This window comes from Microcaecilia unicolor, chromosome 5 (genome assembly GCF_901765095.1).
Source record: "Microcaecilia unicolor chromosome 5, aMicUni1.1, whole genome shotgun sequence".
NCBI lineage: Eukaryota > Metazoa > Chordata > Amphibia > Gymnophiona > Siphonopidae > Microcaecilia > Microcaecilia unicolor.
In genome coordinates this window covers 343,711,418-343,723,582 of record NC_044035.1, presented here as the reverse complement: position 1 = coordinate 343,723,582, position 12,165 = coordinate 343,711,418, and the positions used below count along the sequence as shown (strand labels likewise).

At 45.4% G+C, this 12,165-nt stretch overlaps 1 protein-coding gene across 1 annotated transcript in view; it reads right to left on the bottom strand.

The window, feature by feature from the left end:
* Positions 1-12,165, bottom strand: part of LOC115471367 (cadherin-13-like) — a 1,126,129-nt gene that overhangs the window by 856,029 nt on the left and 257,935 nt on the right. The window contains exon 3 of the mRNA XM_030205064.1: positions 10,922-11,130. Within this exon, the coding sequence (XP_030060924.1) occupies positions 10,922-11,130 (209 nt within the window). The remainder of the gene's footprint in view (positions 1-10,921; positions 11,131-12,165) is intronic.

Genomic DNA, 12,165 nt, shown 5'->3' with positions numbered 1-12,165 from the left:
GGAGTGGAGATACTGGGGGAGGGAAGGTGATGGGGGGAGGAGGGGGTAACCAGGGGAGAGGAATATGCATCAGGGGCGGGGCGAGTGCATGAAAGGGGCGGGGCATGGGTAAGAAAGGGGCGGGGCAAGTGTCCTCTTTTTATGATGACAAAAAATGGTAACCCTACCCAGACTGGTTTGACTAAATTTACACAGCAACTCCATAATTTGAAGAACACAGGCCAATGTTACCAACCAGCTGCCAATAACTGTTGAAAATGCAGTCCATATCAAAACAACTTATTTTAGTGGACCTGTAGGACTGCTCTCTTTACCCCTCCCTCTCCAACTTCCACTAAGTGACAGCCTCCATCTCCCCATTCTCCACCCCATCAAATTTTGATAACAGCATTTCATCCAAAGGTATCTGAGAAAACAAAGCAATACACTTTGATAGCCTTAGAAGCCGCATACATCGAAAGACCTGAATAGTGGACCACTCAGCTAACATGAGAATTGGTACCAGCTAGTAAACCATGTAAAGCAGCATTTTAGAAAGAATGTCCAACTCAGAGTATAGCCACCCAAGTCAGAACGTCACAAATGAACGTCCATCTCACATGTATTTTTAAAATAGGATACAGCCTGTTCTAAAAGACACGTGAAAAGGATGTCCATGTTCTGGAAATATCCAGCACGAACATACGTTTTGCAAACTGAAATGTTCAAATTATGAACGAGGAAAACAAGGGACACGATCGTCTGTGTAGCAGCCTAGGGGCGTCCATCTTATAAAAGGCCACACAGACTTCCGTGCAGAACAGAGGGGCAGCCTAATAGTGAGCTGAGAATCAGGGGACCCAGGTTCAAATCCTACTTCAGCTTTTTATGTTGTTTTTTTTATTGTGAGTACTCCAGGAAGAGAATACCTACTGTATCTGAATCTATATCACTTCAATAACCTTCAGGCTTACAGGTGTCTTATGTATTCAGGTACAGTAGTTGGAGCTGAAGTTGGATTTGAACCTAGGTCCCTTGGTTCTCACTCCACTGTACTAACCATATATGCTACTCCTGAGAACTGCATGCTGCATGAGAAAATAGGGGTGACATGATACAGACATTCAAATATTTGAAAGGTATTAATCAGCAAACAAACCATTTCCGGAGACAGGAAGGTGGTAGAACTAGAGGACGTGAATTGAGGTTAAAGGGGGGGCAGACTCAGGAGCAGTGGCGTTCCTAGCCTGGATGGCACCCGGGGCGGAGCGCCGATGCCCCCCCCCCGCGCTAGATGACACCTCCCTCCCCTCCGGCGAAATGACACCCCCACAGGTGCACGCCGCTGGGGGGGGGGTGCCGTGGCGCGTGCCTGCTCCTCCGAGTTTGCTAAACTTCGTTTGTTCGCTGCAGCTCCCTCTGCCCCGGAACAGGAAGCAACCTGTTCTTGGGCAGAGGGAGCTGCAGCGAACGAACGAAGTTTAGCGAACTCGGAGGAGCAGGCGCTCACCGCGGCACCCCCCAGCGGCGTGCACCTGGGGCGGACCGCCCCCACTGCCCACCCCTTGGTACGCCACTGCTCAGGAGTAATCTATTTTTTCACAGAGAGTGTGGTGGATACATGGAATGCCCTTCCGCTGGAGGAGGTGGAGATGAAAACGGAAATGGAATTCAAACACGCGTGGGATAAACACAAAGGAATCCTGTTTAGAAGGAATGGTTCCGTGGAATCTTAGCGGCGATTGGGTGGCAACACCGGTAATTGGAAAACAAAACCGGCGCTGGGCAGACTTCTATGGTCTATGCCCTGATCATGACTGAATAGATATGAATGAGCTCGAGTGTAAATTTTAAGGGGTTTCGACATTAGATTCAGAACAGTGCTGGGCAGACTTTGACAGTCTATGCCCTGAGAAAGGCGAGGACAAATCAAACTCGGGTATACATATAAAGTATCACATACCATGTAAAATGAGTTTATCTTGTTGGGCAGACTGGATGGACCGTACAGGTCTTTATCTGCTGTCACTTACTATGTTACTATGTTACTCTTTGGGATTCCTCATGGAATGTTGCTACTAATTGGGATTCCGGAATCTTGTAGCTCTTTAGGATTCCAGAATCTTCAGAACTTTTAATAAAAGAACAGTGCTGGGCAGACTTCTACGGTCTGTGCCCTGAGAATGGCAAGGACAAATCAAACTCAAGTATACATATAAAGTATCACATACCATGTAAAATGAGTTTATCTTGTTGGGCAGACTGGATGGACAGTACAGGTCTTTATCTGCTGTCACTTACTATGTTACTATGTTACTCTTTGGGATTCCTCATGGAATGTTGCTACTAATTGGGATTCCGGAATCTTGTAGCTCTTTAGGATTCCAGAATCTTCAGAACTTTTAATAAAAGAACAATGCTGGGCAGACTTCTATGGTCTGTGCCATGAGAATGGCAAGGACAAATCAAACTCAAGTATACATATAAAGTATCACATACCATGTAAAATGAGTTTATCTTGTTGGCAAGACTGGATGGACCATTCAGGTCTTTATCTGCCGTGATTTACTATGCTCTAGCAGCACTATAAAAATGATTAGTAGCAGTTGAGCAGCAGCAGCAGGGTTCTGTTAAGAATGTCCATAATACCTGAAGTTGTCACAGAGCCTGGTATCCCTTGCTAGTTTCACATTCAGGTGAGAGGGAGATGGAACAGCAACCACTAGGAGATTAAGGAGGTGTCAGACCTTAATCCTTTCAGTACTATAATTAGGATGTGACAAGTACCAGGCATAATAACATCCATCTTTTTAGACTTGGATGTCCCTTCCCCTTCTGTGATCAGAATTGCATGTCCATATTTTGGGCCCTCCTTAATCCTGCCCAAAACCCACTCAGACCACACCTTCTTGCCATATGGACATACTGCAGTACAGGGGCGTAGCCAGACCTCACGGTGGGAGGGGGCCAGAGCCCGAGGTGTGTGTGTGGGGGGCAATTTTGGTCTGCCACCCTGCCTTTGCCCTTCCTCCGCCGCCTCGCTGCCCCGTCACCTCGCCGCTCCCCCCCCTGCAGCCCTGCCGCTCCCTCCCCAACCAATGCTGCAGCAAATATCTTGGCGGGCGGGGGTCCCCAACCCCCGCCAGCTAAAGCCTTCTCCAGCACCGCTGCGTTGCCTGCCCTGCTCTGTCTTCCCCCTCACATCCTGTATGCTCCTTTTAGTGAAACTGAGCATGCTCAGTTTCACTAAAAGGCGCATGCAGGACGTGAGGGGGAAGAAAGAGCAGGGCAGGCAACGCGGCGGCGCTGGAGACCGGCGCTGGCCAAGGCTTCAGCTGGCGGGGGGTTGATGACCCCCACCAGCAAAACCAGGGGCCCAGAGAAAAGTTTAGGGGGCCCAGGCCCCCGTGACCCCACGTAGCTACGCCACTGCTGCAGTGTTAAACATCCATATCCTACCTTTGTAAAAATCTATGCAATATGGATGTCTAAATGCCACTTTACAGACATCCAAAACAAGAATAGAGCTTCTGAAATAACTAGCAGTCACCTTGCCACAAAGAAGATCCATCGATAGAAACATTTCACTTGATAAGCAGCACAGAAACAAGGACATTGCATTAGATGCTGACATAGGTAGAAGGTCGTGAAATCACTTATTCACTGATTAACAGTAGCCATTTCAGTGGTATGAATAACAGAGGGGTCAATGCAGAGAGCTACATGGGTGAGGACGCGCAAATAGCTGAGCACGCAATTTCTATTGTGACATTACAAAAAAATATTCCACACCGATGCAGCAAGCCAATGAGATGCAAACTCAAAGCACGCAGAACTTGTGCGCTGATCAGGGAAAGCCTGCCAGACACATGCACAGAAAAGTTCTGCGGTAAGGGCAATTTCAGTGCGCGCAAGGATGAAGAAAATGAAAATGCCAGCACATTATCTGCACATGAATTGGAATAGATTTGCTTATTTATTTATTTATTTATTTATTTTACTTATAGCCATTTAAATTTTTACAAGCGATAAAACAACTTGCTGGAAATACAGAGAAAGTAATATGTAGGAATTATTTCAGTCAGGTAACTCTATTCTCTTCCTTAGACCACTAAATAGGGAGAGTGAAACAAGACAAAGAGATACAGACGTTCAAATATTTGAAAGGTATTAATCTGCAAACAAACCTTTTCCGGAGATGGGAAGGTGGTAGAACGAGAGGGCATGAAATGAGATTGAAGGGGGGCAGACTCAAGAAGAATGTCAGGAAGTATTTTTTCACAGAGAGGGTGGTGGATGCTTGGAATGCCCTCCCGCGGGAGGTGGTGGAGATGAAAACGGTAACGGAATTCAAACATGCGTGGGATAAACATAAAGGAATCCTGTGCAGAAGGAAGGGATCCTCAGGAGCTTAGCCTAGAATGGGTGGCAGAGCTGGTGGTTGGGAGGCGGGGCTAGTGCTGGGCAGACATATACGGTCTGTGCTGGGGCTGGTGGTTGGGAGGCGGGACTAGTGCTGGGCAGACTTATACGGTCTGTGCCAGGGCTGGTGGTTGGGAGGCGGGACTAGTGCTGGGCAGACTTATACGGTCTGTGCCGGGGCTGGTGGTTGGGCGGCGGGGATATTGCTGGGCAGACTTATACGGTCTGTGCCAGAGCCAGTGGTGGGAGGCAGGGATAGTGCTGGGCAGACTTATACAGTCTGTGCACTGAAGAGGACAGTACAAATAAAAAAAAGTAGCACATATGAATTTATCTTCTTGGGCAGACTGGATGGACCGTGCAGGTCTTTTTCTGCCGTCATCTACTATGTTTACTATGTAATTAAACAGTAAACAGACAAAAAAAAACGTGGTATTAACCTGATTATCCCCAGATATTACTCGTCTAATTCATTATTCCACATTGATCATCTGGTTGGCTTCTTCAAGGCCAATACGGTGTATAGTCAAATCATTTCATTGAAAACATACTTATTGTCCAATATTAGTTAGAAATAATACATCTGATTACATTTTTTCTCTTTTAAAAACCAGAAGTTATATAACAATACATATACTTAAGTCTCTAATTCAAATCCCACTGATTAAATTAATCCCAGTTTTCACAGGCTTCACTCCTTTTAAAGTAATAATTGAGGAAATATTTCTGAGGAAAATGCTTATTTATTTTTTAATGACATTTGTACCCCACATTATTCCAGACAACTTTGGGTTATTTTACCATTGTTTGAGGGGAAAATACCTCTGGATAACATAAAGAAGAGATTTGACTGTAGGCATTGAAGGGTACTTTTACTAAGGTGCGTTGAAAAATGGGCTGCGCCAGTGTAGGCGCGTGTTTTGGGCGTGTGCAGATCCATTTTTCAGTGAAAAAAGGCCTTTTTAAAATTTCTGCTGAAAATAGACGTTCGGCAAAATAGAAATTGGCACGCGTCCATTTTGGGTCCGAGACTTTACCGCCGCCCATTGACATAGCGGTAAGGTCTCATGTGGTAACTCTGCAGTAATCGTCTATGCATGTAGAATGACAATTACCACCGGGTTCAAAAAATGAAATTACCGCCCGGGCCATGCGGTAGCCGGGCTGTAACTCCAAATTGGTGCACGTAGGACGCGTGTAGGCGCAAACGCGGCTTAGTAAAAGGGCACCTGAATGAATAGGTCAGGTGCTGATTTTAGAAGGTAGCTGGGACAGGAATCAAGTAAACACTGAGAAGAAGCATATTTGTGTAAATAATTTTTGGCCAAGTCTAATGATGGTTGGGAAAAAATGTACCACGTTCTATCTGCTGGTAGACATGTGAATGAATTATTGGGAATGTTGTACTGTGCATACATATTAGCCTCACATGAATATTAGTCTCACAAAAAAGTCTTGCACATAACATTTTTGCAAGGCTAATTTAGTCACAGAACATCATTCTGGTTCATGCAAACATATGTGCAGACACCTTTGTTTTCTTCAGAAATACACTCAGAGCTGTTACCTCCCATTCTGTCTTTTAAAATTTCAGGCACTTTTTAGAGTCATAGAAAAAAAAATCTTGCATTAAATCCCAAAAGCATTAAAATCCTCTGCCTCAGACCCGATGCTGAATTTCTCACGTTGTGCATACTTTAAAAACTTCTGTATATGGACTCACTACCATCCCTTTTAATATATGTGCGCCCATGCGTACGCAAAAGTTAACTTCTGTACTGAACCCCTTTCACTGTGCACCCAGAAACGTGCGCATACACTTCGCGATAACCACTTGCTTCTGCTTCTGGTGATGTTCCTCAAGAGCCCTAGAGACTTTCCATTAAACAGGTAGAAGATTGTGAAGCTCTAGTCCAATGTCAGTGGCTAGGGCTCTTCAGCTTGGAGAAAAGGTGGCTGAGGGGAGATACGATAGAGGTCTATAAAATAATGAGTGGAGTTGAACAGGCAGATGTAAAGCGTCTGTTCACACTTTCCAAAAATACTAGGACTAGGGGGCATGCGATGAAGCTACAATGTAGTAAATTTAAAACGAATCGGAGAAAATGTTTCTTCACTCAACGTGTATTTAAACTCTGGAATTCGTTGCCAGAGAATGTGGTAAAGGCGGTTTAAAAAAGGTTTGGACGGCTTCCTAAAGGAAAAGTCCATAGACCGTTATTAAATGGACTTGGGGAAAATCCACTATAAGCAGTATAAAATGTTTTGTACTTTTTTGGGATCTTGCCAGGTATTTGTGACCTAGATTGGCCACTGTTGGAAACAGGATGCTGGGCTTGATGGACCTTTGGTCTTTCCCAGTATGGCAATACTTATGTACTTATGTAATGTCCTAACTTTAACATCATTTATCATTTATTAAATTCATATACAGCCTATCTTGCAAGTAAATTGAGGCACTTTACATCCCCATTTCTCAGTGTTCTAAACTTTGCGTACCACTTATACATAACGCATAAAATTGAATCATCCAAACTTAAAAACAATCTCCCACCACAGAAACAAGCTATCCTCCAATCTCAAAAGCAAGTTCCCCAACAGTAAATTACCGAATACCATAATTTAAATGCGTAGGTTAGCAATTTAAATGTGAGCATTTACATCAGCTTTGTGGCTGAGGTTAAGTTAATTGCTTGAGCCTAAATTATAGGCACATTGTTACAGGATCTCCTTCTCAATGGGCATTCCCCAGGTGAACAAACACATATAACAAAAGGGCAATAAACATAATAAAACCCATAGTCCACAAAATTGTAGACACACACCTACCTCATTCGACCACTATACAACCTATATTTGTTATCTAACGACTGGTGAACGCTTTTACGGTATTATGTAAGCCACATTGAGCCTGCAAATAGGTGGGAAAATGTGGGGTACAAATGTAACAAATAAATAAATAAAATAGTGGCAAAAAGTTTCAAACGTACTCACGGTTCTGATTCCACTTGCCAAGGGTGAGGGAACAAAAAAAAGAAAAGGAAGCCAAGCTATATCAAATGATTAAGTCTTTATTGCTTCCAAAGTACTGTGAGCCACTTGTCAAAAGGCTCGACACAGCCATGTTTCGGCTGGCGTGCCTTCATCAGGAGCCCGATCAACCACAGAAACACTATTGTAATAATGAAGATTGATACAATGTAATACACAATTGAACTAAGATATGTCAGGCGGTACCACCAAACATCAAATTCGAGCTGGCGTTAGGTTCCCAGCAGTATGGACGCCCTTGTTAAGGGTGCTCTTCTTTGAGTGTCCGGGTGCATCACTAATTATCTAATTTACATGCAATTTAAATTAGTGCCTCTGTGGCACTCATTAATACCCAAGCTGGAGCCCTCTGAGCATCCAGTGCTAGCAAATGCGGGCGCTACTCCAGCGCTGAAGGCCTCTAGCACCCATATTTGCTTCTGAGCATCTGAGAATCAGGGCCTAGTTGCTTGGCACTCCCTGACCCACCCACACCCCTCCCACAGTCATGCCCCCCCTTGGAGTTGTGTGCTATAGAAATTAGGTGCTAGTTTTACAGAATAGTGGTGTAAGTCATTTACGTAGGTTAACTACATATTAGTGCTAATTAAAGCTTGTCGACACCAGTTATTGGTACTTAACACCAATAATTTTGTTATGCATGTAAATGACCTATGCAGGCCCAATTAGAAACATAGAAACATGACGGCAGATAGAGGCCATATGACCCATCCAGTCTGCCCATCCTCTGTAACCCCTAATTCTTCCTGTTCCTAAGCGATACCACATGCTTATCCCATGCCTTTTTAAATTCTGCAACAGTTCTCGACTCCACCACCTCCACCGGGAGGCCATTCCACACCTCCACCACCCTTTCTGTGAAATAATACTTCCTTACATAAGTAATGCCACACTGGGAAAAGACCAAGGGTCCATCAAGCCCAGCATCCTGTCCACGACAGTGGCCAATCCAGGCCAAAGGCACCTGGCGAGCTTCACAAACGTACAAACATTCTATACATGTTATTCCTGGAATTGTGGATTTTACCCAGGTCCATTTAGTAGTGGTTTATGGATTTGTCCTTTAGGAAACCATCTAACCCCTTTTAAAACTCTGCCAAGCTAACCGCCTTCACCACGTTCTCCAGCAACGAATTCCAGAGTTTAATTACGCGTTGGGTAAAGAAAAAGTTTCTCCGATTTATTTTAAATTTATTACACTGTAGTTTCATCACATGCCCCCTAGTCCTAGTATTTTTGGAAAGCGTGAACAGAAGCTTCACATCCACCTGTTCCACTCCACTCATTATTTTATATACCTCTATCATGTCTCCCCTCAGCCGTCTCTTCTCCAAGCTGAAAAGCCCTAGCCTCCTTAGTCTTTCTTCATAGGGAAGTCGTCCCATCCCCGCTATCATTTTAGTCGCCCTTCGCCGCACCTTTTCCAATTCTACTATATCTTTCTTGAGATGCGGCGACCAGAATTGAACACAATACTCAGGGTGCGGTCGCACCATGGAGCGATACAACGGCATTATAACATCCTCACACCTGTTTTCCATACCTTTCCTGATAATACCCAACATTCTATTCACTTTCCTAGCCACAGCAGCACACTGAGCAGAAGGTTACTCCTTAGCTTATTCCCTCTTAACTTTGTCATATGCCCCCTCATTCCAGAGCTCTCCTTCATTTGGAAAAGGCTCTCTTCCTGTACATAAATGCCCTCGAGATATTTAAACGTCTCTATCATGTCTCCTCTCTCCCTCCTCTCTTCCAGCGTACACATATTGAGGTTCATAAGCCTGTCCCTATAATTTCTGCATTCAAGACCGCTTACTAATTTCGTAGCCGCCCTCTGGACCGACTCCATCCTGTTTATATCTTTCCGTAGGTGCGGTCTCCAGAACTGCACGAAGTACTCCAAATGGGGCCTCACCAGAGACTTATACAACGGCACTATCACCTCCTTTTTCCTGCTGGTCATGCCTCTCTTTATGCACCCCAGGGGCGTATCTGCGTGGGGTCACAGGGGCCTGGGCCCCCGCAGATTTCGCCCTGGACCCCCCTACCATCGACCCTCTCCACCTCCCCCTCACTCCCGCATGCCCGCCACCAACCCGTCGCCGATCTTTGCTGGCGGGGGACCCCAAGCCCCCGCCAGCCGAAGACCTCTCTTCCGTGCAGGATGCAAGTTGCAACGCTTCCTGTTCTTCTGAGTCTGATGTCCTGCACGTACAACGTGCAGAACGTCAGACTCAGAATTTGGAACTCAGTCTGACGTCCTGCGCGTTGTACGTGCAGGACGTCAGACTCCGAAGAACAGGAAGCATTGCAACTTGCAGTCTGCATGGAAGAGAGGACCTCGGCTGGCGGGGGGGTTGGGGTCCCCCGCCAGCAAAGGTAAGTGACAGCAGCGGGGGAGGGTTGGCGGTGGCGGGAGGGGGTGGAGAGTGTCATTGGTGGCGAGGGGGGGGTCTGGCAGTGGCGGGGGGGGGTCCGGAAATGGCGGGGGGGGGATCAGTGGCGCCGGGGGGGGGGGGTAAAATGTGCCTCCTCCCTCTGGCTCTGGCCCCCCCTACCGCCAGAGTCCAGATACGCCCCTGATACACCCAAGCATCCTTCTGGCTTTGGCCGTCGCTTTTTCTACCTGTTTGAAAGCTTTTTTACTGTTGTTTATAGAACTGGGAGGTTTGTGCTCCTGGGTTGTTAAGCCAAGGTTTTAGCTTAATCCTTTGGTTCCTCACTCTCCTCTATTCAGAAACAGGCCTCGTGCCTTGTTCTTTCCTTCTCCTCGACCTCTGGGTTAGAGAAGACGCAAGATCCTCACTGTGCTCTGGGTGGGAAGCCTGCTCTTATCTCCTACATCTCTGGACTTTCCTGTGGAAGGAAGGCACCTGGCACCACTCCACCCTCAGATTTATATTTCCCTCCAGTTCTGAAGAACATCTACCACCGGGATCTCCCAGATTAGCCAACTCCCTCAGTACCTTTCAGTGGTACCAATCTGGAGCAGGCACTCAAAATGTTCCTTTTATTGTGTTCTGCAATATCACATTTGATCATATCGTCCTCCAAGTTTGTTCAGCACTTTTTCCCAGACACAAAGTGAGAATAATCCTTTAACACATTGGACCTAATTTGGTACCTGAAAGCATCCGCACGTTTTACTTTGCAAAATAAATTATTCCATTTTGGTCCATATGAGTCTTCAGCAAGGAGAATTAGAACCAATATTAATAGATCCTTAGTATTAACAAAAGACTATGCAAATCCATTCCTCCAGGTTGGCAAACACATCTGTCTTTCAGGATAGATGCAAAAGGACCTTTGTTAAACACATATCGGCACGTACGCAAAATCAGATACTGTACGTGTTACACATTTTGATTATTTTTGAAAATGGGTTTATTGCCCCCAAGGCTGGATTTGCACACTCTTGCAGTAATGGTGCTTTTGATGCGCCATTCTATGCTTTGACACGTGTTACCTTTAGAGAGTTATGCCTCGTCTTCCCTCCGATGAGCTTCACTTCTGCCATGTCTTCAGCATGGGCAGAGTGCGCGTGGATGAATAACGCCCGGCCGGCTTCCGTTACATTTTTCATTGCAACGACAGAGCCATCAGGTTCCACCTTAAAGTTTGGATTAGAAACTTCAAAGAACAATTTTTCATTCCCCTGGCAGTCGTCAAATTGCACTAGAAAAAAAAAACAAAGAAAAGTAGAAGGATGTCTATTAACTTGTTAAACCAATCTTTATTTTTCCTTTTTCTTTACATAAGTTGCATATTCAGTACAACTTCTTCCAACATCAAAGGTTTCTCAGCTAGGTCAAAAAATGGCTACACCGTTACCTTTTAAGTGTTTCCTGTTCCTATTCCACAAGGGGATACAATCTTATTTCCTGTAAGGACAGTGCCAGGGGTGTACAATTGTTTGAGAAGGGCACAGAACCAACATTTGAATTTCTTTTCTCATCAGCGTAGCACAACTCCCTTCACTGGCTTCACTTGCTTCTTCAAAAATACCACTATACCCAACTGGCAAGTAGCTTCTAATTTGTGGAGGAGTGGCCTAGTGGTTAGGGTGGTGGACTTTGGTCCTGAGGAACTGAGTTCGATTCCCACTTCAGGCACAGGCAGCTCCTTGTGACTCTGGGCAAGTCACTTAACCCTCCATTGCCCCATGTAAGCCGCATTGAGCCTGCCATGAGTGGGAAAGCGCAGGGTACAAATGTAACAAAAATAAAATAGATACTATTGGAGATTCTACATGGAATGTTGCTACTATTGGAGATTCTACATGGAATGTTGCTATTCCACTAGCAACATTCCATGTAGAAGCCTGCGCGGCCACATTGGTGATCTGCAAGGGCCGACTTCTACATGGAATAGCAACATTCCATGTAGAATCTCAAATAGTAGCAACAGTGGAGGAGTGGCCTAGTGGTTAGGGTGGTGGACTCTGGTCCTGGGGAACTGAGTTTGATTCCCACTTCAGGCACAGGCAGCTCCTTGTGACTCTGGGCAAGTCACTTAACCCTCCATTGCCCCATGTAAGCTGCATTGAGCCTGCCATGAGTGGGAAAGCGCGGGGTACAAATGTAACAAAAATAAAATAAATAAATAAATAAAAATACAAAGAGGAAAAAGGACTTCAGTGGCTTAGATCACGTCTGATATGAGACTTGGACTAATGACCCACCCTACTTCATCATCAGTCCTAAAAAAAAA